This window comes from Aphelocoma coerulescens, chromosome 21 (assembly GCF_041296385.1).
Source record: "Aphelocoma coerulescens isolate FSJ_1873_10779 chromosome 21, UR_Acoe_1.0, whole genome shotgun sequence".
In the NCBI taxonomy this organism is placed as follows: domain Eukaryota; kingdom Metazoa; phylum Chordata; class Aves; order Passeriformes; family Corvidae; genus Aphelocoma; species Aphelocoma coerulescens.
Genome location: NC_091034.1, coordinates 8,090,745 through 8,117,823, shown reverse-complemented (window position 1 = coordinate 8,117,823; position 27,079 = coordinate 8,090,745). Strand labels below are relative to the sequence as shown.

General features: G+C 45.5%; 1 protein-coding gene across 9 annotated transcripts in view; it reads left to right on the top strand.

The window, feature by feature from the left end:
• The window catches only part of RERE (arginine-glutamic acid dipeptide repeats), a 178,117-nt gene that overhangs the window by 64,287 nt on the left and 86,751 nt on the right, over window positions 1-27,079 (top strand). For 7 of the 9 annotated variants that reach the window (XM_069034756.1, XM_069034755.1, XM_069034749.1 and 4 more), the window contains one exon: window positions 5,404-5,474. In XM_069034756.1, coding sequence (XP_068890857.1) covers window positions 5,404-5,474 — 71 coding nt within the window. Of the gene's footprint in view, window positions 1-5,403; window positions 5,475-17,988; window positions 18,210-18,776; window positions 18,836-27,079 lie in introns of those variants that run through there. The other 2 variants (XM_069034757.1, XM_069034758.1) reach the window with 2 other exon arrangements.

Sequence of the window (27,079 nt, the reverse complement as noted above, 5' to 3'; positions counted from 1 at the left end):
TGCAGCTGAAGCCTTTACTGGTTCTGTTCTGTACTGGGGACATCCCAGGGCCTGTAATTAGTGATTGAGATGGGGAGAGGGGTGGCCTTTAACGAGCAGGTGAATAAAATTGAGCATGGAAAATAATTCAGGCTACACAAGAGCCCAGATCAGCTCCTGCTGCACAGAGGTAACTTTTGTCCCTGCTGTCAGTACAAACAGTGAGCAGGAGCCCGACTGGATAAAAAAAGACATTTACTGAGTTCACATTTCCTTTTAGCAGGGGAGGGACTGCTGAGTCCAGGGCAGCTGCTGGGGCCTGACAGATGGAGCCTTAAGTGCAGATCAAGGTTGAGCTGGCAAATGGATTCCCCTGGCTTTGTTTGGCTCTGTGGATAAATCACAGAGAGCAGCTCTGAGGGGCTGGGTGTGCCCAGGGCTGTGTGTCTGGCTCTGGGGACGTGGCTGCACCATTAGTTTTCCCATGCTAACCTCATCATTAGGCTTTAAAATGAAGAAAAAACGTGCCACACCAGTGCTGAAACAAAGTAAATGCACTGCTGCTGTAAGCTCAGCTTCACCTGCTGCACTGATTTGTTCTCTGGGAAGGGCTTCTCAGAGCCATTTACAAATTGAAGCAATAGGAAGATATTTTTCCTTTCAGAAAGTACATATTGACTTTGAAACACGAAGATAGTTTTTCAGTTTGCAGGTAGGCAGGTCTCAGGTTGGCAGGTGCCAGGGAGACACACAGGAGCTCCCTCAGGAGTGTCAGGGTTGGCATCTCCACAGGCTCTGCACTATTGGAAGCACAGCGTTCTGTGGAAATCCTCCCCACTCAAGCGACACGTTTGATTTTCCTCTTCTGGACACGTCTCTGTTCAGGGCTGCACCACCAGCTGATAGAATGGGCTGCTCTCTGTCGGATCAGGAGGATGAAGTAATGGGTCAGTTAGGAGGGAAATAGGAGTGGCTGTAATGTTTTTCTGCTTGAGGGCTGCACAAATAAAGCCCATCCATATTTTGATGAGGCACTGTGGTGTGTTACACTTCAATTCTCAGAAGGACCGCAAAGGGAGAGGAGTTAAGCAGAGTTTTCCAAGCTGTCTTGAGGCTGTGTAAGTCAAGTGAGGTCAGATAGTGCTGTGGTGCATTTTTGGTGCTGTTTCTTTTGTGTCTCCCACCTTTAGAAATGAGTGTCCATGAAGAGCTTTTGGTGGCCGCACGGGGGTTTGTGAAATATCAGTGAGAAGCACTGGGGGCAAATGGGGCACCTCCAGCAAAAGTTTTCTGTGGCCTTAAAAGGCCAGAAAAAGATTGTTAGAAGTGGCATGTGTGCAGCAAAGCGTATCTGGTGCTAAAGGAGGAGTTTTAGACTAACTGGTTATTTAATTAATTCCTTTTATCAGTCTGGATTCTTATTCCCACCCCTCCTCCCCTTTCATGTGTTTAATTGAAAAAACAATTCCAAGCCAGGAGGAGCCCCTTGCACGAGGTAGGGGCTGAGCATCCATGGTGTCCTTGCTTGCAGTGTGGCATTTTTGGTGACACAACTTTCTGTAAAAAGGTGTTTGCTTTGTATTGGATCTGTTAACGAAGGATGTGTGAATGCTCCTTACAAGGAGAACTGTGCAGTGTTGTGGACATGCTTGAAAAGTGCAGGAAAATAATTGGTGTGGGAAATGATGTAGCTGGGGGCCTGAGCTGCAGAACAGTTGCTTTTATGAAATTGGGAACTGCAGAGTACAATTAGCTGTCATTAATTTTGTTGAATAGAAATATGTTCCATTTATTGTACAATCAGGAGCCAGGCTTGAATGAGTTTAAATAGATGAAATCTAAATTATACTGACAGTCCATTAAACAGCAGCAAAACCCCTTAAAGAAAATGGATTCACTATGATACCGGTTTATAATAAAATCATTTGCCAAATAAGAACTATAGTCCAGGCACTGGGAATACTCCTGTGAGCTTCAAATGAACACAGTAAATTGGTTGAACCATTTATTGCAGAGCAGGGCTCGAGCTCGTCGTTCCCTGACAAGGAGCCAGCAGTGTTGCTTGAAATCTGCTCAGCAGGAAGTGACACTAAAAGATCAGACTGGCAATTTGTTTGTTGTCAGCCATATGGGGGAAGAGAGGCAAGTGCACAGCTCCCTACCTGTCAGTGGGAATATTGTTGGAGTCCAAAGCACGTGTTTGGCGTTCCCAGGGCCCTCCTCGCTGCGTTTCTGTGTTTGTCACTGAGCCGTGGTGCCAAATGTATTGCTGCTCTTGGAGGTTTGTCTCCATTACTGACCTTTGTTTTCAAGGGTTTGGCAATTTTCCTGTGCTTGGAATGCAGGCGAGTTCGGGTTTCAGCATTTAGAGCCCTCTGAATGCTGCAGACATTGATTCTGCTCCTTTGAAAGGTGCTGCTTGCTCGTTGATGATCTGTAGCTGCTGGTACCCTGCTCCTGATCACATTGAATGTTTGGGGGGCGGTGAGGGGTGCTGGCATTTAACTTGGAGCACCTGAGACACCGGGAGGGTCCGAGGCTTCCCACTGGCTTTGGCTCAGGCAGAGCAGTTTCTGGAGAAGGATCCAGGATTGCCTGCTCAGGCTTCCTCAGGGGCTGGCACAGGGCACTGGGACCACTGAGCCTTTTAATTTTAGGCACCGGGATGGAGGAATGTAAATATTCCTTAATTCTGGAGGGTAAACATCCTTCAATTGCCGGTCCCACAGCTGGAATTCAGGGTTCGTACACGTCTGTACACACATGCAAAGAGCGAGCCTGTGGCTGGTGAAATCTGATGGGGAGGGATTGTAGATAATTCCTTGACAAAGGCTTTCAAGGAATATCTTCCCTGTGGAAGTGTGGCGCTGTGCAGAGAGCCTGCGGCTTTGTTTCTTGGATGATGCAAGTGTTGACTCATTAGGTAAAACATAAAAGGATTCTGATTGTGAAGAGGGTTCTACAGAAACTGCAGCATTTAAGCTGCTAAAGGTTCAAAAAATGGAGATGGTTGGGGTGTTTTTCCAAAAGATTTTTTTTATGTCCATGCATTGAAGCTCTAATTTTAAAGCAGCTTTTAGTGTGGGAATATTAATGTAACCCTTCAGAACTAGGGCACATCTGGTGAATATCACAAGCCCAAAGGCAGAATGACTCTGTACCATGTGTCGGGGAAATGCTTCATCTCCAGTGGGACGCTGTACACGGAATGGGGAAGTGAGCAAAGCGCTCATGGCTGGAGACAGGCAGGGAATCCAGCGTGCAGGGAGCTCAACATTTCCTTACTCTGTTTTGCAAAGGTTATGGAAAGCCCCTTTTATTTTTATTTTTATTTTTTGTTCATGAATTTTCTGTCGGAGCATTTGCTGGTTTGTCACTGCTAAACTCTGTGGTTGAGCACATCAGGTGTTGGACTTGGCCGAGGTGGTCCTTGGAAGCTGACCCAGGGATGTTACCTGTGGAGAAAGCCAGAGGGGGAGTTGTTGCCTGCCCATTTCCCTTGTGCTTGCTGGCTTCATCCTCACTCCTGTTTCCTGGTAAATGAGGAACATGTGAGGATGGCTGGCCTTCAGTAAAACAAATTGAATTACACTTGACTGAAGTTGTGTAAGCCTGTGCAGAAGCTCTGTGCAGCCAGAGAGAGCTGAAATTGTTCCAGAAGTGTGTGGTCAGTGAAAAAAGGGTGCAGTGGCAAATTCCAGTGTGCTGAGGATGAGGAAGGGGCTGTTCTGCAGTTTTCAGTGGCATAAATCTTATCCATGCAGGTTTGTTGCATATTAGAAAAATGATAATGCAGTTTTCCTTTTCTTGGGCTCCCATGGAAGCTGTTTGGATTTCTGGTAAATGGAAGGAATTGCTCTTTATGATGAGTTTTGAGTGGCTGATGTGAGTGCATCCATAAATATTCTCCTTTTCTGGGTGCCATCTTTCCGGCTTCTATAGTCCATAACATTGCTGTGCACCTGGATAAACTTGTTTTCTTATCTGTGTGGCCTCTCTTGCTTTGGGGACTCGTAACTGGATGTCATCATTGTTTTAGGGCTTGGCAGGCAGCCAGCAGTGCCTCCCTTAAATGCAATCCAGAGCGAGTCAGCTCCGTTTGCTTTATCCATAGGAGATGCCACATCCTCTCACTCTGTGTGCCAGCCATTTCACAGGGATGCTCGGCTGTTTGTTCTGCCTGCTGCCTGATAAACTCTGGAAAATGAGGCTTGCACAAGCGAGATACCGAGGAAAAAAAAAAAAAGATCTTGCAAGTTGTGGTGTTTTCTGTCTCTGAAATCTCGCAGCTTTTCACACACGTTCCCCAGTGAATCTGAAAGAGTTCCTGCAGCTGAGTGCTGGAACAGGATGCAAATGGATGATTCAGCTGGGACCCTGAGCAGCTGATGGAGTGAGTGCAGGCCTGTCTAAGTGGAATGATTAGCCAAGGAAATCTGGGATAACCAGGGGTGCAGGAATACTTGGATGTGCTGAAATTGCTGGAGCTTCCAAATAAACTGGATTGACTCAAACTGTGCTTTGAAATGTGTCTTACAAAACTCTGAGATTTTAGAGGGTTTTGGTAGAAATACAAAAAAGGTCATGGAAAATCCCTCCTAGGACAGTGGTGGTTTTGTGTCTCTCCTGTGTTTTGAGCAGCAGCTCCTTATCTGTGTGTGAGAGGGGACACAAGGACTGTCCTTTAAATATTTGCTTGGCTTTGGGGCTGGCATCTTTCTGTTTAGCAAGCTGTGAGTTTGCTGAGTTCCAAGGTCAGGATCATTAATCAGGCACTTCTCTCCCATCCGTGCAGTGTTTTCATTCCGAGGGCACCGCTTTTGTTGTAGTTATTGCCAAGACTGTTTTGAATACAACAGACCTTATGTTACAGCAGCCTTGGAGAGCCCAGTTGTCAAAAGCAAACAAAAATAATTACTGGTTTCTGTCTTGTCAAATGTAATTCAAGAAAGCCCAGGCCTTCCCTGAGGTAAATCTAATTTAAGTTTGCTGTGTTTCATCTATGATGGGTTGCCTTGGTTTTCTTCACAATTAGAAGAGAAAATATGTTAGTGCTCGGTTCTTAATGGCAAGCTGACCACGAAAAATCTGATTACTTTCCTCTCTTATTTTGGTCTGGTTCACAGGCTGTGACCTGGTCATTGTTATTAACTCAATCCAGGGTGGTCTTTAAATTGCTTTCTTTTTGTTTTTCTAGCAAAATGTCTATTCAAATCAAAGTTAATTTTTATGCAGTTAATTCCCTTATTTATCATCATAAACAGTTCCTATTTTTAGATCACACTCAGAATAAATTACACGCTATGCAAATGAAATGGTGGTTCTTTCAAAGTTTAAGCTGTATTTGAATTTATCCTGTTTTTATGTTCTTTCTTGGAGGCACAGAAGTTAATGCCCGTTATTTTAAAATCTTGTGTTTTAAAGATTGCGTTTATATCGAAAGTCGCCGGCCGAACACGCCCTATTTCATCTGCAGCATTCAAGACTTCAAACTGGTAAGGAACATTTTCACATCTCCTCCTTTCCCCTGCCCCAGTCTCTAGAGGGGTAGATATTTCTTAGCCTGGAACCTTTCCTGTAGCTCCTTGTGGGTGAATCTTCACCCTCTGAAACAGGAGCTGGTTTTTATTAAACCACAGCTCTGTCTTTGGTGCAGCCTCAGTTCACTGGGGGAGTTCAAATTGTGATCTCTGCTGTCTTTTTTAGCTGAACAGAAACATGAACTTTGAGTTGAGTGTTTTTGGGAAATTGTGGCTCAGGAAGTTAAATTTTTCCTGGGGAGTTAAATTTGGCTGTGCCTCTGGCCTTCTCCAGCACAGCTCTGGGATGAGGGCTGGCTTGTGGCAGCCTCTTCATCTCAGTTGACACCAGACCAAGGTGACCAGTTCAATCAGGAGAAATAGAAAATAATGTTTAAGAACCCCTTAGCACTTTGTTCTTTAACAATGAAAAGTCAGGGGCCTGTGCGAGAGCAGATCCGAGCTGTGCTTTGCCCCTTCCTGTCTGACTCTGCACTCTCCGCAGGGTTCCCTCTGTTCCTCCCACCTGCTGGAGCAGGAGCTGCTCCTGGGCAGGGCTCAGGGGCTGGTTTGGGACCTGGCAGGGCTCTGTGAGCAGGAGATGTGGGAACTTCGGGGAGTTTGTTACTGCTGCTGGTCCTGCTGTTTGTTATTGCTTTATCGAAGTCCTGAGTGCATAATAAACTCCCCTTATCAATGTATTGTCTACAGACACAGATCAGCACAGGCTGCTGCTGTCAGAGCAAACCTTCCTTCCTTGGTTCCTTCCTTGGTTCCTTCCTTGGTTCCTTCCTTCCTTGGTTCCTTCCTCCCTTCCTCCCTCTCTCCCTCCCTCCCTTCCTTCCCTCCCTCCTTTCCTCCCTCCCTCCCTGCTTCTCCAGGTATTCTGTGAGCTGCAGGAGAACACAGAGATTTTCCTCAGTGCTCATGTCCCTGGTGGTGCTTGGCACTTGTGGGCTGCTTCTCTCTTTCCTTCTCTTCTTCCTCCCCCCCTTTTTTTAGGGGGTCATTGGATTTGTAGTTGGCAGGTTCTGGCAATGGGTTAAGCCCCAGCTGGGCCACTCCTGCCCATGAGCAGGTGCTTTTGGGTCCCACTGGAGTTACAGTGGGATGGTTCTGGGCACTAAGTTCCTGCTGAGTTGCATGAATTGCTCAGGAGATGAACAAAAGCTGAAGCCTCTTGTCAGCTTGGACTGGACCACACGTTTAAGCTCTTTGCAAGATGTGGGAAGTGTATTGCAGCTTTAGTACCTTTAGATGTTTTTGGAGTGGTTTTTCTTCACTCGTTTTCAACAGCAAAGGATTTGGCACGAGGGCTGCTGGCAATTTTGCATCATTTCTGACATGGAAACAGTGTTTCTGCTCTATGTTTACTTTTGCCTGCTCAGAGTTCTCGAATTTCTCTGTTAATTTCATTTTTCTTACTGACATAAGGCATAAAAGGAACTTGTACAAACGACAAAACCAAAAACCTCTTGATGCTGATTATACCAGCAAAAATTAATCCCCAGTGTGTGCATGGCTGTTGATTTTCCTGTTGGGGGAAAGGGAGGATGAGCAGTGGAAAGGATGCTTGATTTGTCTTCTAGTGCGAGATACCAAAAGGAAAACAGCCTTGTTTTGCCTTCAGCTAAATATATCAAGTGAAGCAGGGAAGTTAAAGTCAACAGCTTTGAAATGTCGCCTACTAATTAAATACATTATCATGTTGGTTGTCACAAAATAAAAGTTTTTGGCTGAGTGTGTGTGCCTTACCTTATGCTTCCCCTGGTTCTAGGTGCAGTCTGGGTACAGGAGTTGATGGGGGTGTTTTACTGATAAAAACAAGAACATAACTTATATTTTAAAAAAATGAGAGAGAGTTCAACATGACACAGCCAATGCTGTGATTCACACGTGCATCATCCTGCAGGGTGAGGTGCTGAGGGTCATTCTGGGGTGGGACTAAAGTCGCACTCAGTTTCATTCTTACAGTAAACTGGGGTTTATCTTGCTTTTTGCAATAAGATCTGAAATCACAATTGGATGATTTTACATTTATTGCTGAACTAGAAACTGGTTCTAGGAAGTCTGGCAGTTTGTCTGGTTTAGCATTCCAGATGACTCACAGCCTGGTGAAGTCCCAGTGCTGCAGAAGCAGGTGTTAAATACCATTTCAGAGCAGCTTTGTGCTCAGGTGTCTCAACATTGTGACTTGGAGAAAGCAGCAATTGTTTTCCTCTGCCTGCTCTCTGTAGCTCAGCAGTTCTGGCAGGTGAAGTGCTGTACTGTGATGCATTAGTTTATCCTTCCATCACAACTTTCTCTTGACATTAAGATGAATCAGTCCTATTAAAAATCATATGAGAGGAGCAGCTCTTTTCCTTTCCTGAAGACCAACTGCACTTCGCCCACGGCCATCAGGTCCTCGTGAGGAAGCTTTGCTCGCTGCTGATTTCTCTGTGAAATGTCTCTGTTGCCATCCTGCACTTTGCTGCTGTGTGGCCTCACGTGAGGCAGAGATTGGTCCTTCCCTCTGAGCTGTGATTGTTGCTGGGATGAGCTGAGCAGGGCAGGTGGAGCAGCAGATGTGGCTCCCAAGCACCGAGGGCAGCTGGAGGAGCTCTCTGGGTGCATTTCCTCAGTCAGAAAACCAAATGGTGCCTTAAGGGAGGCCATGTGAGGAGCTGTGCAATGATTTGATCAATCCAGGTTAACTGTGTTGGAAACTGCCTGGATAACGTTTTATCTTCTTGTCTTTACCATTTTTGTGGTCCCAGATCCCTTGAAGCTTTCAGGGATTCACGGCAGTACCTTTGTGGAATTGAGAAGTGAAATATGATTGATATTTTAGGGAAGCTGTCAGCAAGAGGGGCACTTTAATTGTTGTGTCCTTTCTGCTCTGCTGTTGCTCCAGAACTCCTGGACATGGCTTTCACTGCAGGATCAATGACATCCCTCAAAATCACTTCCAACAAGGTGCTGATGGTCTCAGGAGTTTTTGGGGAGGGAGCGAAAGAACAGCAGCACTCAGGGTGTGACAGGAGAACTGCTCTGCCGTGTGGGTTGAGAAAGGCACTGACTGCTCCTGCAGCTGGAAAACCACTTGGAAAAAGCTGGGTTTCAGACCTGTGTGAGCCTCCCAGAACACTGCAGCTGTCCCCATACCTGCTGAGGTAACCCATCTGTGGGAAAAAGGGCTGAGAGATGGTGATGGAGAGCGATTCCTGTGCATCCTGTCGTGCTCAGAGAAGGATAATTTTTTTTCCCCCAGCTGCCTACAGAGACAAGTTGCTTAAATAAAAATGACACGGCAGGAGAGCAGACGTGTTCTCCAAAGGGAGAAGGATGTGTGGTACTGGAAGGGAGCATCACTTTTCTCTGCAGTGGAGTGTTGAGCTGCCTGCCCTGTGCAGCGTGGGCTCGTTCAGCCCCTGGCTTTGTTCCACCTCCTGAGTTTGCTCCCACCAGAAAAGCAGGATGTCCTTGCTGGACCTGGATCACTGTGGGCACCTGTTCCTCCCCAGTGCTTCAGGTGCTCCCTCAGGGCAGCTCTGTTGGGAAGGGAGGAATCAAAGATGTAAAAACACAGAATAATGTTCCAGTAGCTCTCGTGCCGTTTTGTTGGTGTTGGTGGTTTGGGTTTTGTTTGGAATTTCGCAGAACTTTGAGGAGTTCTTTGGGAATCCACTGGTTTATTTTTGCCCTCAAATACTGAAATGTTTGTGAATGTTGGCTGTTAAAAGTGCAGCTTCTTTTTCTTCTCCTCATGGAAAATGATGGGGTGGCAGGTCAGGTGAGAAGGTGTGATATCCATAAATGCTTTTCTTTGTTTGCTTCACTTCACCAGTTTGAATTACTGAACTTAAAACAATTTTAAAAGTGAAGTTGCTGTTGTTTCTCAGAAGAGTATGAGATAGTTGTCTGTATTTAAAAAAAAAAGGTACTAGATGATTTTTTCCCTACTGATTGGGTTATTTTGTGCTGTGTCCCTGAACATTTTATTAATCTCTTTTTGGTGCTAATTCATTTTCTCTGGATTAATGCTATCCTCCTTCAGGATTCAAGACCAGATTATTCTTAAGGACTTTGATTAGGAACAAACTGTGGTGAAGCAATGATTAAATCTGAGTTTGCTTTATTGCCTTACATGTTTTTATTGGTTATCAGCTCCTTCTCCTTCATTGCTGATACTCAATATTTGCTCTCCCTCTCGTGTCGGGGCAGCTGAGCCAGTGCTTGGGTTCAAGTAATCTGGAAATCTGGATTATGCAAGGTCATGATTGGCTTTAAAGAAACTTTTCTAACCTTGTTTTTCCCTTGGGGAGCACTTCCTTCCCCAGTTTTAGCCTGTGCTGTCCAGCTTGCAATGTCAGTTCCTTTAAAAACGTTGTTTTTAAAAAAAGGAAACAGCAAAATACAATTGGGAGGCTGGAAGGTGGATGAAGCCTGTAAAAGGGCAGAGTAATGTGGCTTTAATACTTTCTTGGCATTGACTGCTGAACAGCTTTAAGAAGGAGGGAAATGGTGTTTCACAGAATGGCAAAAGTGGGATCATTAACGTGGGATTCAGGGTTTGCTTACTGTGGATTTTTTTGTTCCAGAACAATCTTACATCTTGGGGTTTAAATTACAGAGGCAAGTCAATAAAATGGAAGCAGTTAATGCTTCGGTGCATTAAAAAAACATAAGTTTCTCTGATTTTTTTTTTTTTCTGTGAGAAAAACGTTCAGGTTGTTTACATCAGGAGTTGTCTCCTGGATGTCAATCTGCTGCTTTTCCCTTCATTCTGCAATAGCACCAGTGCATTTTTAACAACGCAGTTGTTCCCACAGCAGCCTGCTGCTGTCAGAAATACACATTTCCTATTCATCAGGAAGTTAGGGAAGCATACTTCTCGTTCATTTTAATTTGGCACGAGTCAAACATTTTAAAAATCTCCAGGCTTGACGAAGTATTCCTTAAATACTCTTTGGTGCTACAAATACCTTGATCAAAGCACAGCCAGCAGAGCAGGGATGACTGAGCCGTGTTTGGGTTGGCAGAGGAGGGGAAGGGAACTGGGAATTGTCTGCAGCCCTGCAGTTCTGAACCTCCACAGCTCTGAAACGAGGAGCTGGGAATCAAATGTTGCTTCACCCTTCACCCCCCCTCAGTGTTAATTTTTCCAGAATTGATCCTATCTTCACTCATTTCATGTCCTTCAGCAGCGAGCCTGGCTGCAGTTGCTTATCCTGTTATTGTGGGCTCTGAGCTGCAGCCTGAGCTCTGCTAAGAATTAATCAAACCTGGCCAAAATCACTTTGATCTCCTGAGTTTCTGGCACAAGAATGGTATCTGGAATTTCTGGAGGAAATAGCAAAGGATCTGCCCAGCCAGTCCTGTTTATCATTCACACACCAGCACTTTCTGCTGCTTCGTTCCACCCACTGCCCCAAGAAAGGAAACAACTCCTTTTTTAAAAAGTCCTCTTTTAATTGAAGAGTTCTGTGTTTTGAAAGTGGAAATTCTCGCTGAATTTCTTTTCAGATCAGGCCATCTGAAGAAACAGATTTGTGTTTTCTTCTGACTGAGGGTATGGCTTCATAGCTAAAGGGTTTTTTTATTAAATAGTAGTATTTAATGGTTTTCTTTTGTAGTTTAAGCCTTACACTGATTGTAATAAAAGGAATTATAAACAGTGAAATTTCCTTTTATCTCTTTGTTTATGGTTAAAAAGTCCTAAAATTCAATCCATTCTCTTTATCTTAATTAAAATGTTGATTGTGATTACTTCTGGCCGATGAAAACACACGATTAAAACTTAGCTGAGTGACTTGTGTGAGAAAATCCAACAAATGTGCAGAAATTCAGTTCCTGTGTGCACCCAGTGGGTTAAGGGACATTTTATAACCCCACACCTCCCAGTCATATAAATTAAACCTGCTTTAGGGAGAGCTCTGATGTGATGTGAGGGGAAATCCAACAGGAATATCCTTGTGAATCCATCAGAATCTCAGTAAAGCTCTCTCTGCAGAGAGCTCAGACAGGGGAACTTTGTCCCAAGCTCTTGGGGTGTCCCTGGTGAAGCTGCCTCCTCGGGAGTGGTTGTGAGCAAAAAAACCCTGCAGTGTTGGTGACAAGATTGTTTTATCCCAATACAAGCGTGTTCCTCACCTTAAATAGCCAGCTGTTGGCTTAAATGTATGATGCAACAGTAGTAATTACATTTCAGATAGGAATATATTAATTATGTAGTGCATCTAAACCCATGCGTATCCAGCTTTGATTAAGGCTCAATTTAAATATCAAAAGTAGTGCAGAGCTGTCTGTGGGAAGGGGTTTATCTGCACGCAGAGATCAGAAGTGGAAGAAGTTGACTGAAGATTGGTGTTTGGGAGGAAGGCACAGAGCACGAGGTGGGACTCACCTGAGTCCTGAGCTCATCCCAGGGAAGATGGTGCTGGTTTGGAGATGTGATCCTGGAACGTCACACGTGAGTTCCGATAAATCTGCTGAAACCAGGCAGCTCCAGCTCAGCTCCTGGCTGGGGGGGAAAGAAGACACTTGTAGAAGGAGAGAAACAGTGGAACCCTCACCCAGGAAGGTGATTTGCCTTTTCTCTGGGACAGCAAGTGGAGGTGAAGGGAGAAGGGGAACAGAGAAGAAAACAGAGCCGCGGGGTGAGCAGCGACAGCCTGAGGACACCCAGCTGCTGAAGCCAGGCCCTGTGTGAGCGTGGGTCCGGCTCTGTACACAAACACAAAGAGCCTGCAAGGCTGCCCTCTGATCCTGGCATTGGGACCTTCCCTGTACCGAGCTCCAGCTCGGGTAAATAAGTCCAAATTGCCTTTTTAAGGTTTTCCTGTGCTCCAGAGGGACGCAGAACCCAACCAGCAGATGGATTTCAGCAGCATGTTTGTGCTTTCTCATAGCCTGACTTAATTTGATGTCACATTTAAAATGCTAATGGCCACACTCTGAATCGGAGCATCAGAGGGAAACTTTAAACCAGAAAAACGCTGAATTTGCCATACAAAAGAAAACATTATTAATTGTGATGCAGTTGCCCTTTGTGCCTGTGTGTTTACTTGATTGAAGCATCTTGACTGTGGAGCTTTCTCCTTGAAGCCTGATTTGAATGGAGTGTACAGCTGGATTGCCCCAGGGCCTTGTAACAATTTATAGTCTGGATGGAAAGGCAGAAGTGCATAAAAAGACAGTTGTGAAATGCTGCTAGTGCCCTGTAATAGAAAATCTGTGTATGATGACCTTGGCTGCGTGGGCCTCTGGGATCGCTTTACTCTGATCCAAAGGAGTATAAAATGGAAAGTATTGCATCTCACCTGGAATAAAGGAGGAAAAAATCAAAAGAAATTTGTTTTCCTAAACTGTGCAGTAGATGCTTCCTCTCCTTTGCATTCCTCCTGCATATGGCCTTGCATTTTAGCAAACACGTTAAATTTACATCTGTTATTCTCTGCACTGTTACAGGAGCTGGGGTTTTTGCATGCAAATATCTGGGTGAGGTTTCTGTAGCCACAAGCATTTATGTATTTAAAAGCCTCATTCTGTTTGCAGATGAATTGATGTTCTGTTCCTGAACTGCAGCTGAATTAATTTGTGGCAGATTTTTCCTGGCCAGTTCCGAGGCAGCGTGACCTTTCCTTTTTGGTGTGGAAAAAATGCTGATTAATATAGATTTTTTTTTCCCCTGCTTCTCCAGATTCATCTCTATTTCTACAGCCAAGAAAAGGCAGAAGGATTTTCTTCTTCCTCCAAATCATCGCTAAACCTTTTCAAGGCCAGGTTGGACAGAGCCTGGAGCAGCCTGGAGCAGTGGAAGGTCCCTTCCCATGGCAGGGGTGCAACTGGATGGGCTTTAAGGTCCTTCCAACCCAAGCCAGGCTGATTCCATGGTTCTGGAAGTGCTGGCCTGTGGCTGCTCAGTTCTGCCTCAGCACAGCTCAGTTTGCCATTAAGGGACAGAGCAGCCTTGCTAATAAGAGCCAGATGAATGAGACGTTTGAAGGAGCACTGAATTATTTAAAATAAAAAATTTAGCCTGCAAATGAGATTGGCTTTTATGTCTAATGTGCAGCAGATTGAAGGGCTGCTGTGATTACAGTGGGGCACGTGTGGGGTGGGAGATTAGTATGAAAATGTGGGTGCAGGGCTTTGAAGGAAGTGGCAGCAATGATGGAGAATCAGAGGTGACAGTTTAAGGATTGCATGGCAGGAGCTGCACAGTGATTAAATCCACTGATGCTGTCACTGAGCCGTAAGGCTGCAGATAACATTCTCTCCCTGTGCTGAAAACAAGAATCAATACAAACTCCTTGACAGGGGCTAAATTATTAAATAGAGCCTTCCTTACAATGTTTCATTATCTGGGATTTACCTCAGCTGGTGATTTGTCAGCAGCGCAGGGAGATTTGCTGGGCATTTTGTATTAAAATAATTCCAGATGCATATGAATCCATTTTGATAATTCCCCTCCTTTTTACAATGCTTCTCTGTGTGGTTTTTTTTTTTTTTTTGGTTGCTATTACCCAGATGCCACTTTGAATTCTCACACAGATACTAAGCTGTGCTGCTCGGTGAGGTTTGGGCTTGTCACATCTGTGTAAAAATAAATTCTTTCTGTATGGCAGACTGTTCTCTAAGTGCTGCTTTCAGGCTGTTAATAGCAGGGGATTTGCAGTGTCTCTCAGGTGAGGGTTCAGAATTGAGGGAAGAGGCATGAGGCTGCTCTGTTGGATTTATGGGTACTGGAGTTTCACTGGACTCGGCTGAAATATAGAGCAACATTCTTTTTATTTTGTTGTACATCTCCTGAAGGAAGGCAGGAGCAGGAGCCATCCATTCTGAGGCAGCCAAACCAGCATATTTTGCATTCCCACAGTGCTCAGGGCTGTGTGGAGATGCTGTATTCAGACCTGGCTGAGATCTGTCATTTCATCAGTGCCATTATTTTTAACGATTAACGAATGTTTAACATTTTTGTGGGATTTTGAGTTTGTTTTTCTGAGTAGCCTTGGTAGTGTAATGCACCAATGCAACTGAATTAATTTCTACAGAGGTGCAGTGTTATGTCACCATTACATCACGGTCTTGTGGAGAGGGCGAGAGTGTTCATACTGGGAGGTTTGAAGCAGATGGCAGCATTGTTCAGAGTGGGGATTAAACAGCTGGAAGTTGAGGCTATGTGTATGTTGTGTGTGTTTTTTAGGGCTCGAATCCAGCTCTGCCTCCATTTCTTCCATATGGCCTGGATCTTTGCAATTGGAATCCAGGCCTTACAACTTAGGGGCTACGTAAAAAAAAAACCCAAACAAACAAAACACCAGAACAAAGGAACCCCCCCTACAGAATAGTCCACCGGGTGATTGTTTTGATTTTTGTTTTCTTTTTAATGTGATTGCCCTGTTTGTTTTTGCCCCACTTGGCATTCAGCAGTTGGGATGTTCGTGGCTGGCTTGTTGGCACAGGGGCACTGGAGGCTGTTGGGGTTTGTTCTCCCCCAGGAAAGGCTCCTGGGCTCTTTGCCTGGGCTGCAGGGCTGTGGAGCATCCCCTGCTGCCCCGAGTGCAGCCTGCATGGGGAGGGCACAGCAGCAGCCCTGATCCGAGCTGACGCTGCCTGTCAGCCCCTGTCGCATCAGCAGCTGCTCCCATTCAGTGCAGAGCTGCTTCCCCTGCACAGGAGCTCTGGGGAAAGCAGCAAAGAGCATTTGAGGAGGGGGACGGGAATGGGGCTGGGTGGGAAATCCCACGCTCCTTCGGCAGAATTGCCGTTTTTGGGGTGTTTTTCCTAATTTTATGAGGAAGAGGGCAGGAAGCACAGTTGGTACAAATTTGATCCCCAGATCCCCAGAACAGCCAGCCCCGGTGTGAGTGTGAGTCAGGTACTGGGCAAATGGGGGAAAACAGGAACACACTGGGAGCTGTGGAGTGGGATCTGGACTGCTTCCCCCGTGCTGTGTTATCTGCAGAGACCGTGGCTGATAAGGGCTAGATGAGAACATCTTCAGTGGCAATGGATTGAATGTAGATTCAGGAGCCATAGGATTCATTAACACCCCCTGTATATTTGACTTGCCCATATTTATCATTTTGTTAAGCCCCTTGTCCTGGCAGCATGGTCTTCACCACCCTTGGCTTTTTATTTTACCTTTCTCCTGCCTTGTTTCCTCCTCCTTACCCCAAGTAAACCTGTTTCCTACACCTGTGCTGAGATAATTGAGTGCTAAATAAATCATTATGTGCCAGCTGGAAAATATGGAGAAAAAAAATGTTATCTCTAGCTTTTAGGAAAAAAAAGTATCAAATTGTACATTAGCTGCGTTTTATGTAGCAAGAGAAAATGGAGTTAGAATAAATTTAGCCATGTCCTCTGGTGTTGAATAGTGAGAGCATCTGTCATGTTTAATAATGCTTCTGACCTTTAGGATTATTGAAGTCGAAATTTTCTCTCTGGTCATTTGGGGGTACTTGAGCACTGTCAGATTTCTTGTGTCTGCTCGGCCTCCAAAGACACATTGTTATGCTTCGTGAGCTGCTGAAGATAATTCATTAAAGGAATTTGTTTTCCTGCTTTCGGGAGGGTTTCCTTGAGGAATGTGAAATGTCACCGTGGCCACTGAATTCCAGTGTGTGTCCCATCCCTCAGCGATGTGCTTGGAATTGCTCTTTAAGGTGGAGGAGATGCTTTTAATGCTCTTGTGGCAGTGAAGTGCCCAGTGAAGGCTTTGGGGCTGTGGGACACCCTAAACGTCCCAGTGCCAGCTGGCCCTGGCCTTGCAGCATGAGCTGTGCAGAGCAGGGCTGTCCTGGCAGGGAGGGATTCACTGTGGGTGGATCTGAGCTTTGTGACCACGCTGTGCCAGGAGGGCTTGGTTTGTGTAGGGATTAAAAAGTGCTGGGAAAGGTGTGTGTTCCGGCAGGCTGAGAGGGACAGAGGAGCTGGCACGGGGAAGGGAGGATGGTGGGGATGCTCTCGGAATTCCTGTTGTGTGCCCGAGTGGCAGGAAAGGCAGAACCCCCTTTTTTGAATACCTGTTGTGTGCCCAAGTGGCAGGAAAGGCAGAACCCCCTTTTTTGAATACCTGTTGTGTGCCCAAGTGGCAGGAAAGGCAGAACCCCCTTTTATTCAGCGGGGACTGATGGAGCCACTTAGGAAAACGCTTCAAGTCAGCTCCACCTTGTGCTTGTCTGACAGAGCTTCAGAGGCTTTCTCAGTGGGTTTGGTTTCCCCTGGCTGGGGCTGCTCCCTGCAGGACCTGGCATCAGCCCTGGGGACGGAGCCGTGCCGGTCCCTGCCCGGCTCTCGCAGCCAGGGATGTGATGGATGTGCATTTTTGACACTGCAGTCACTGAACACTAATCCATGGAGAATTTGAACTTGTGATTTTGATTAAAGTGATTGATTTTAAAGCAGCCTCAGTTCGTTTTGGGCCATTAGAGGGTATTTAAAAGGAAAAGAACTCTTTAATTAAATTAGTAGTGCGTAAGCATCCTGCTCTGCTTTCTAAGCAGAACTTCTAGGGGTTTTTAAATCAAAGTCCCTTCAGTTGTTTGTTGGCACGTTTTAAGGTTAAAAGTGATGCAAAATTATTAAAACCAACAAACTCATGCTAAGCAACTCTTAAACTTCAAATAAAGTTTTTCCTTTGGGAAAATATCCAAGTTATGTTGTTGTGTAAAACAATTCTTGTCCATCCACCTGCGTGTGATATTAATATATCTCATGGAAGGCACACTGTGTAAACAACAAAGTGCTTCCCTTTCATTTGTAAAACATGATTTTTAGACTACAAACACATCTAAAACATTCAGTTTACAGAGAGAATCAAATAAGTAAGATAAAAGAATATATATATTTCACTGCTGTGGAATAGAAAGACATAATTTATGCTCTGTGTCTCCCGTCGTTGTGATTAGTGACCTGAGGCTGTTGAACTTCCTCTTTATGGATTGGGAAAATGCTGTGACAGTTTTCAAGGGAATTGCTCTCTTTGAGTTTAAAGAGATGAAAATGGGTCTGCTAACAAGGACCGGCTTCAGTGTGTGCTTTCATATTCCTCGTGTTTTAAAAAAAAGAAGGCAAAAAAAGAAAAGGCAATTGGGTGCTTTGATATGTGTGAACCCCAGGACCCTGCGAGGCAGAAGCTGCGGAATGTGGAATATCAGACAGGGCTGCAGAGGATGGCAGGGAATCTGCAGGAAGGTATTCCCTGGGATGCTTTCTGCAGTGTCTGTGGCTGAAAAGCTTGAGGGAGGTGTTTTCCAGAAGGGGAGCTGCCATGTGGTGTCAGTTTTCCTGTTCTGATGTGTTGTGGTGCTTCACATGTTGGCATTCCAGAACAGTTCACAGACCCAGGAATTCCCACTCCCTGTGCTGGGCTCCTGATCCCAGCCTGCACTGGGGATTAGAGCTGCTCTCCCTCAGCTGGGGCAGATCTGTGAGGAAATACCTGGAATTGCATCCTGATTTCAGGTGCGGCTTCGTGGCTTTGCTGTGCCCTCAGAACATGAACTGTTGGAGTTTTGAGCTGGTTTGGGCCTTTAAGCTGAAAACTTCACACTCTCAAGTGCAAAATTCCATTAACTGTGGTGAAATATCATCATAAATCTCTGATCTGGAGACTGGAGGTGATTAAACCAAGGGGCTGTTTGTTACTAAAGACATTGGGCCAGGAAAACAAACAGCTGGGAGCACATCTGGAGCATGGCTGCTTTTGAAACAGGCACGGTAAATATTGAAATTCGAGCTAATACTGCGTTATATTACAGATTAATTTATTATGAGCTCATTGGGAAGCACTTGTAGGACAAGTGCTGCAGTTTACACCAGTTCAAGTGCCGGGAAATGGCTTTGGATTTGTCAGCGTTGCCTGTGCCAGTGCATGAATATTTGATTTCACTTTTCCAAGGTACTGAGCACTCAGTGAGCTCCAGGCCTTTTTGGGTCAGGTTCCCAGGGAGATGGCACAGCCAGAAGTGCAGACAAGTGCACAGGCAGCTGAAATATGGGCTTCAATATTGATCTGAACAGGCTTCTCCCTTTAACTCCTGTGTCACAGAGAGGCAGAGCTCCTCATTTTATTACATAATCTGTAACACTTCCATTTTCCCAAAGGCAGACTCCTGCTCAGCAGTTTGAAGAACCAAGTTCATGGAAATGTTAAAAACTATTTTCTGAGAAGATTGTCTTTGGTGAAAGGAAGCTGATCTAAATCATGAGCTCTCTCTAAACCGGTCAAACCAAGTTTTGTGCAAATTCCCTGAATAACTTTTAGTAATTTTTCTTTTTTGTAAGGTTCCCTGCCAGTTTCTGCATTCATGGTGATGGTAGCACACAGAATCCTCCTTTTTTCGGTGAGTCTGTACAGGACTGGCTGTGATGATTTGCTTGGGGTAAAGCCTTGTGCCCAGAACAAGGGGAGAGGCACCAACCCTCATTCCCACTGCAGGAGGATTTCTGAGTCAGAGCCTTTGGATCTGGCACTGATGGGTTCCATCCAGTGCCTCCAGTAATAGAGGAAATGAACTTGAGTTCTGCATGAGGTTTATGGAACTGCTGGTTGCTCTCAAAGCTTTCTGCTGCTGGACCTGGGAGTGAATTAACACCTTGACTCCTTTAATAGACGTTATTAGTGGCTTCATTTGTTAAAGTTGTAATGCTGTGGTGATTATATGGCCCAAGACAAATGATTAACTTTGGAATTGTGTGTTAGCTTGGCTGGCTGTGTTCACTGTAATTCAAACCAGAGTGCCCATGGTGTCCATGGTGTGTGCTAGAGGTTTAAAAACCACATTTCTTGAATTCAGAACTGCTTTTCTTGTGGACCATCTCAGCTGTCTGTATGTTCACACTTTCAGCACTCGAGAAAAGGGGTTTTTTTGTTTGTATCTCTCTCCCAACTTTTCCTTTGAGATTTTTTTTCTCTTCTAGCAGGTAAATGCATCCCTTTTATTCTCAGTGTAGTTATTTCTGATTTTAGTGTTTTCAATATCTGGCTATTTCCAGATGAATGGAGACCCTCTTTCCAATCTTTGGCTTTAGATTAGATTGCAGCCTGTGGAGCTGCTTTGGGGTATGTTTATTTAGTACTGATTTACATATAAATACAAAGAAAAAATCTAAAGCCCGGTGTTGCTAATTTAGCTATTGATATCAGGGCAGGCAGCACCAATCTGTATTAGAAATTCCCTGTGTGGTGAGATACAGTCGTGTCTTCTGCAAATTGACATTTTTTGAACATTGCTGCTTTGTTTTCTTGATGAGCTGCTCTGGGTGTTGCACATTAATTACTGGCAGGGTTTTGCTGAGGCTGTGTCACGGCCCTGTTTGTCAGGCAGTGCCTCAGCCCCCTCGTGTGAAGCCTGTGTGAAAAGCTGATTTTGCTCTGGTTTGAAGCATCAGCTAGGTCAATAACACACATGTTGGGGCAGTTTCTGAGAGGATGTAAACATTTCACTAACTGACCATTTTGTAAGAAAATTACATCCTCTGGGGAGCTGCACAAGGAAACATTCACTTTCCAGGCATTTATTTTCCAAACACACTTTGTGTCCTCATAGGAACAGCGTTTGCTTTTGTGGTGAAACAGCCATGTCACAGGGGCTGGCTGATCAGTGCATTTTCTTTCCTTTTCTTTTTATAATTTCAAACCCCAGCCGGTTGGCAAGGGTGCTTTAATTTTTCCTGTTATAAAATTCCCCTGCCCATGAGGCGATATTTTAACAGGTGGAGACTGTTCAAACTCCGGGCTGGGTTTGCAGAGCAAACTGTCTCCTGATTGTTTTATCCTTCAGCTCTTGGTGTGTCTTTGTTCAAAGGTAAACCCCTCAGTGAGATGGTAAAGAAAATCTGGCCTCTTGATATTTAAAAGGTGAGAAATCTATTTAAACTGTGTATGATGGCTTCGAATAGCCCCACTGCTGAGTGCTGCTTGTTTTAATAGAAGTGATAAATACTATGGCTGGTGCTGCTCTGCAATTAGATCTGAGCTATGTGCTATAAATGACATTTAATGGCAAATGTCAGGCGGGGCCCGAATGGTATCTTCATTTCAGTGTTGCACTTCTTCGGCATAATGCTAAAAAAACCCTAATGGAATTTAATTACCGGAGTATCTATTCAATGATTAGTTAAATGCATTTGTGATACCATTAGTTGGGGGTGGCTGCTGGCTCCTGGTGCCTGTGCTGAGGCCGGGCGCTGTGAGCACTGCAGGAGGTGCTCAGGAGGGTCCCTGTCAGGTCTGGGTCAGCAGCTCCCTCCCAGTCTGCTTCTGTGGAAGGGCAAAATCTGTAATCACAGTGGGGCTGGGAGAGGCAGCAAACGTGAGCAGGGATGCTCTGATCAAAAATAGTGCTTATTGCCTTCTCTGACAGTGATTTTAATTACAGCCCATTAATGACGCCTCCCTGTGTGTGTGTGTGTGTCTCGTTTTGGGATATTTGTGCAATACCAGCAGAGATGTGGCACCTCCACGGTCTCACCTGGGGTTTGTGCCCCTCAAGAGGGGCAGCAGCTTTGTGTGCTGGCAGGACCTTCAACATGAGCAACATTCCCTGGAATTCCTCATACCATGGAGGTGTGGGTGGGAAAACAAGCCCAGGGAACGTGGATGGGCCCGGCTGGGTGTGCCCAGCTGCCCTGAGCATCCCTGCTCTGCCCCATTTTACCTGCACAGGGTTCTCAGAGGCAGAGGCCGGAGCTGCTGGTGTTCCCAGGAAGGGACGGGCAGCGGGAACCTTTCTGTGCCACAGGCTCCTGGAGGGGGAGCAGCGGGTGGGCACGCCGTCCCTGAGCCTGGCAGCCCTAATTGTAATTAAACAGCCTTGTCCTGGTGCCGTACACGGGGCTGCCCTGGTGACTTTGTACCTCACCCACACCGAGAACCACAGCTGGGATTCAGGGAACATAAAAGGGAAACGGAGCAGAAAGAGACCACAAAGGGATTAAATGAGGTAGTAAGCAATGACCCATAACCTTCATGGAAGATCTTATCATAGTTTTATTTTAAGCCAGTCAGTTTTTAAGCATAACTGCTTTTTTTTTAACAAGATGAAATTGTCTTTTGTCATTTAGGACCGCACTGAAATTTTAAGGGTATTTTGTACTTAAGTGTATGTGACTTAAATGAAAACAGGTGACTTGCTGGTTCTCAGCACAGTGAGCAGCTTTGTTTCTGGTAAAGCTGGAAAGTTGATGGAATAAATACTACAGTTTATTTTAAATACAGACCTATCTCTTACAGTCATTACCTGAAATGAATAATGTTCTTTTTCTCCTTTAAAACCCTGGATGAGGCTGTGTTCAAGGTGAGACGTATCGGTGACACTAAATAAAATTAAGGGCTGTTAGATGACACTTGTTCCATCTTAGTTTTGGTCAAAATGTGCTGGATTTGTTGAACTTTGCCTTAGAAGTGCAATGAAATTCAGTGCTGACTCCTGGTGAGGGGGATTTCACTGCTGAACTCACTGAGGCTCAGGCAGCCTTTTCGTGCTGTTTATTGCAGCTCCTGCCGGGTCTCTCCCCGTTCTCAGCTGCCATAATTACTCTTTGTCTGCCGCATGTGCAGTCCCTGCCTTGTGGGCTCACCCTCGTCCCAGCCCCAGCAGAGCGTCCCGTGCTCGCAGAGCGCCAGCGGAGCGAGCTGTGCTGGAGCAGCTCTGCTGAGCTCACTGAGGGCTGTGTTTTTGAGGCAGTCTGGCAGCTCCAATGCCAAACCACCCACACTGGGAGACAGCATATGGCAGCTCCTCGGCATTAACATGCGGATAAGTCGGGTGCCACCTTCGTGTTTTTGAGAAGGCTCGAGCCTTGATAGCTGGGATTTGGGGCTGGGGCTGCCTGGCCACCTCCTCACATGCACAAACAACTTTGCAGATGATGCGCCGTGATGTAAAACTGATTTTGGCCACGTTTTGCAGTTTGTGAAGGTGTAGGCAGGCAGACGGCTGTTTTATGCTTTGGTGTGGGTATCAGTGTGTGCCCGTGGGCCGAGGTTTGCAGGTGTATTCATGGGCTCCAGTGCCTTCCCCTGTCCTTCTGTAAGAAACAAGGCCACAAATGACCTGTTTGTGATGTTTGGTGCTTCAAATTTTGTAGAAACTACAGTAGAGATCTAGAGCAAACACTGTTCTGAACAGAGAGTGCCTCCGAGCAGAAGGACTGTGCATCCCGTGGGGTCTGGGGCCAGGTGTGTCCCTGCAGGTGTGCAGTGTCTGAGCACCTGTGAGAGGCAGAAATTCAGGGCAAGGTGAGTGTGAGGAGCGTTTGACATCTCAGAGTTACTCCTATGCGAGGCTGCATTAATTTCCAGCATGCTGAGGTGACTTGATGAATTCCAAAAGGAGTTATATTTGTGAATAAAAAGGACACAAGAAAAATTCTTGCTGTAAACAGTCAGAAAATGTCAGGCGCAAGCCATTGTGAAAAAATCCGATATTGTTTTGTCAATAAATTATGCTCTCCCCTGCATAGATCACAGAAATGGGCCTTTACCCTGGAAACAGCAATATTTGATACCCCAGGCAGCTTATTCCCTGCTCAGCTCACACTTGAGTGAATCCACTGATCGATTATCCGCGGCTTTCCCAAGGCTTCTCATTTCCTGCCTCCCATTACTGCGCTCAATCAGCCCTGCTTTGTGCCCTGCCTTGTGTGCCCAGATAAGCCATCAAGGCATGTTTCTATTAGAAAAGCTCTTGTAGATGGAGCAGTCATTAGATAACAGTAACAGGTTTAAAGGTTGCAGGCTTTGTGTTGGCTCGGGGTAAGAGGACAGCCCTGCCCGGGCTGCTCTGGGCAGGGGCACAGAGGATTAATCTGCATGTGGCCACATTATTGCTTTTATTTCACATTTGTATTTCTTGCTGAACACTGACAATGCTTCTCTGTTTGCAAGGAGTAATTATGTGTTGCTATGCAGGCGTCTGAATTAAATAATCAAGCTGCAAAAATAACATTCATTTGTAGTAATAACCTCTGCATTTCCAGGCTGGGTTTGCTTGGCTTGCAAACAGCTGATCAGTTTTCTTAATTAATTAGCAAACAGCCTACAAAAAGATACCCTGAGAACGTGAAATTACACGTGCTGTTGTGGAGAGGGAAGAGAAATAATCCTTGCTGTATCTCTTTAGCTTCTGATTTCCAGATTGGTTCGTTTGTGTCCCCACTCTGCTTTTTTCTTGTCCCCACAAGCACTCTGATATGAGTGGTCTTTATTTTTCCTTTTCTCTCCTTTGACTGTTAGTAAATGTCAGAATTGACTGAGTGTGAAAAACAGTTCTACAGCAGGAGTGAGATTTCATGGTGGAAAACACGTTGGAAAGGGAAGATGTTCTTTTCCTTGTCCCTGTTTTGCTGTTTGTTTCTCTGGAATTGCTGCTATTCCCTGACTCCAGCGTGCCCATCTGTCATCTCCAGCATTTGGCACATTGTTTCCAAAGCTAGTTGTGATTTAACATGGACCTAAATAGGGCAAGTAGTGAAGTACCGTGATTAAATCCCTCTGGGAGAATCTGCAGGACATCTGTGGTCGTTTGCACAGTTTGGTTCATCACAGTCCTGGAGAGAGAACATGGAACCTCTGAAGATCTGGTTTGGGGTGTGCAGTAACTGTTCTGAAGCGTGTTCTAGGGAAAACAGGCACCTTGGAACTGTCACAAATGCTGTGGAAATCAGGACATCCCTGCTTTTAGAGAGAAGGTGTAACATTATTTTTTCCCCTGTAAGGCAGAGGCTCATTTTAAATAGAGGTTGACCAGATGCTTGTGAACTGAGATGCTTTGATCCATTTACAGATTCCATCTAATTCTTGTTCAACGTCCAAAACTGATTCATGCTGTTTAAAAGGAACAAAACCCAAAATGTCAGCAAGAACAAAACCCCCAAATGAGCACTTTGTGAGTGCTGCAGCAAAAGACAATATTTTCATTAAAGGGGAGAATGTGGTTTTGTAGCACAGGGAATCATTTTGAGCTGACAGAAGGACACTTGAAATTTAAAGCTCTTGCCATGGCTGCAATTTCTGCAAGCCTGGATTTGGCATGTGACTGACTGCAGCTTTTCAGATGTAAAGGTGTAAAAAAGAAAAAAAAAGTCACACTTTAGGAAGTAGGGGACACTTCTTTTGTGTGCACATGGTTTGAAAATAAATAGTCTGCCACAGAAGTTGGCGCCTTGACACCTCTGAGTATAGTCTGCTTTAGAAATGACATACGTATTTAGAAAGTTGGCTGACAAAATAGCATGTCTAGGAATTTCTGTGCCATGAGAGATGTAAATGTGAAAAGGGAGACTCTGACAGACGTTTCGTATTTTTAGCAAGATTGAAGCTTCAGGTTAAACCCCACAAAATCATCCATGTTGGAGAGTGGGTACAGAAAGGAGTTGTCAGGCTGAAGCTTTGAAATGAATTGGACAAAAATGACCGATGGTGGTAAAAAGAGGTATTTGGGAAGGAGATCAGCTCACAACTCCCAAAGAAAACCCCAGAGAAACCCAGAACCCACAACCCAACTAACCCAACCCCAAATACATCGTCACAGACTTTTCTGTAAAGGTTCCTTGCACATCTCATTGTAAATGGTATTTTTGTTGCTGCTTTGCCTGCGTATGGAGGCTCGGAGCCATTCCATAGGCAGCATTCCATGGTTCAGATGGGGAGCTGTCAGCAGCGTGCAGCACGAGTCTGATAATTGTTCAAGATATTTACACTGGCCCCTTTACCTTCTCATTTCTAAATCACTTAAAATGCCTCCCTAATAGAATTTAGGCTTTAGGAGTGAAAAGCCCGGGCAGTGGGTGCAGACCCTGGCTTCTCCTCTGTGCTCAGCCACACATTTGGGTTGGTTGTGTTTTAGTTTTATCACCTGTTTACTTCTAATTCTAACGTTGTGTTTTTTCTCCATAGCTTTAAAGGACACATTATTTTTGTTTTCTGAGGTGTAGTGAAAGAAAAGCCACTTCTGGGTGTTAGGAATCCCCTGTAATTTCCTTTGCTTTGCAGTCTTGCCCTGTCAGTGCCATCAGTCCCACCCTGATGGCATCCTTGGCAATTCATCACTTCCCTGGAACCTCCTTCGATCCAGCCCCGCCTCCTGAAATCCAATCTTCCCCCGTGCCTCCGGATTGTGAATCTGATTTCAGGGGAGGAATTGTTGTTGTTCTCTTTTATGTGCAGAGTGGCTGGAACAAAGCACAGTGAGGCAACAGCCATGTGTGCTGAGGAGTTCCCATTCCCCATGGGAATCACTGTCTCCCCATCAAAGTCAAACGCTTGAACTGGCAGAGAGCTCCAGCCTGCATGGAGAGGCTGTGCTTTCCTGAAGTGTGGGATTTCTGAGTGATGAGCTGATAAAATACTGCAGAACACAGTAAATACTTTGCCTGCCTGCATTGTGTTCACTGTGAATATTCCTGATAAGCTCTTGTGTAATCCCTGCTATTCCAGTTTTTAGTGCTTATTGGGTGTTCGCAGTGGGGCTTCCAGGAGTTGTGGCAATCAGCAGAAACTTCCCTTTGCTTTGACTGAAGAACCAAAAAAGGTGTTTTGGGAGGTGGGGGAGTGGTGGTCCCTTATGGCAGCAGGGGGGAAACCTCACTTTGAGCCACTGGTTTCTTCCCTGCAGTGTCAGAATGCTTTGTAAGTGCTGCCCTTGGCCTTGTCCCCGCTGCTGAGAGCCTGTGCTGCTGTGTGACAGAAATGAGAGGGAAGTGGGCTGGTGGCATCACCACGTCCCCTCAGCCTTGGCCTGAACCTGCAGCTCCCAGCTCTGTGTGATGCCAGGGCAGTGAAACACCGGCAGTGCTGATCCCTCCCTCCCTTTCTGTGGAATCACCTCAGTGGATGCAGATGTCAAGGATCACCTGCACACAGAATTTGGGCACTCCCAGAGTTCCTCCTGCAAACCTGTCCCCTCCTGGCAGCATCTCTGTGAGGTTACACAGGAGGCTGCAGCCATTCCTTCACATTGCCTGCCTTTCCCTCCTCTTTTTCCAAGGTGCCGCAAGTCCCTCTCTTTTCTCGGATCTCCCCTTGTCTGTGGGTGCTTGTTCATGCTTGGGATGGTTTGGTTTGCAGGGAGCCCTTCGGCAGCACCTTCCCTGGCAGAGCACAGTGCAGATTTCCAGTCCTTCTCCCCCTGGTGTTATTTGCTATTCCAAACCACCACCACCAAATTCCACGCTGTATTTTGTAGTCCTCCCTCGTGGTTCCGTGCACAGATGTGCCTGTGCCTCCTTTGCAGTGCTCCTTGGAGTTGTATTTTTTGAAAGATACCTGACTCCAGAGGCACAAACCCTGAAAATCAGAGCATTGATGCTTGTTGTAAACTGTCCTTATGTATGTGAATGGTTTTCGTGCCAGAGCGAAGCTTTCTGAGCATCCCCCCAGGGTTTGTGTAACAAAAGAGTGGGGTTTTTGTCCTCTCAGCTGAGAAATACAAAGAGAATTTGCAGAGAAATGCTGGGTTGATGTTTCCCATCATTGCTGCAAGCTCCACTAATAGAATTTATGAACTTTTAGCGAGAGGGTAACAGATTATTTACTTGGACTTTTTTGTCTTCAGAATTCAGAGAGACTGTTCATAAAAGCTGTG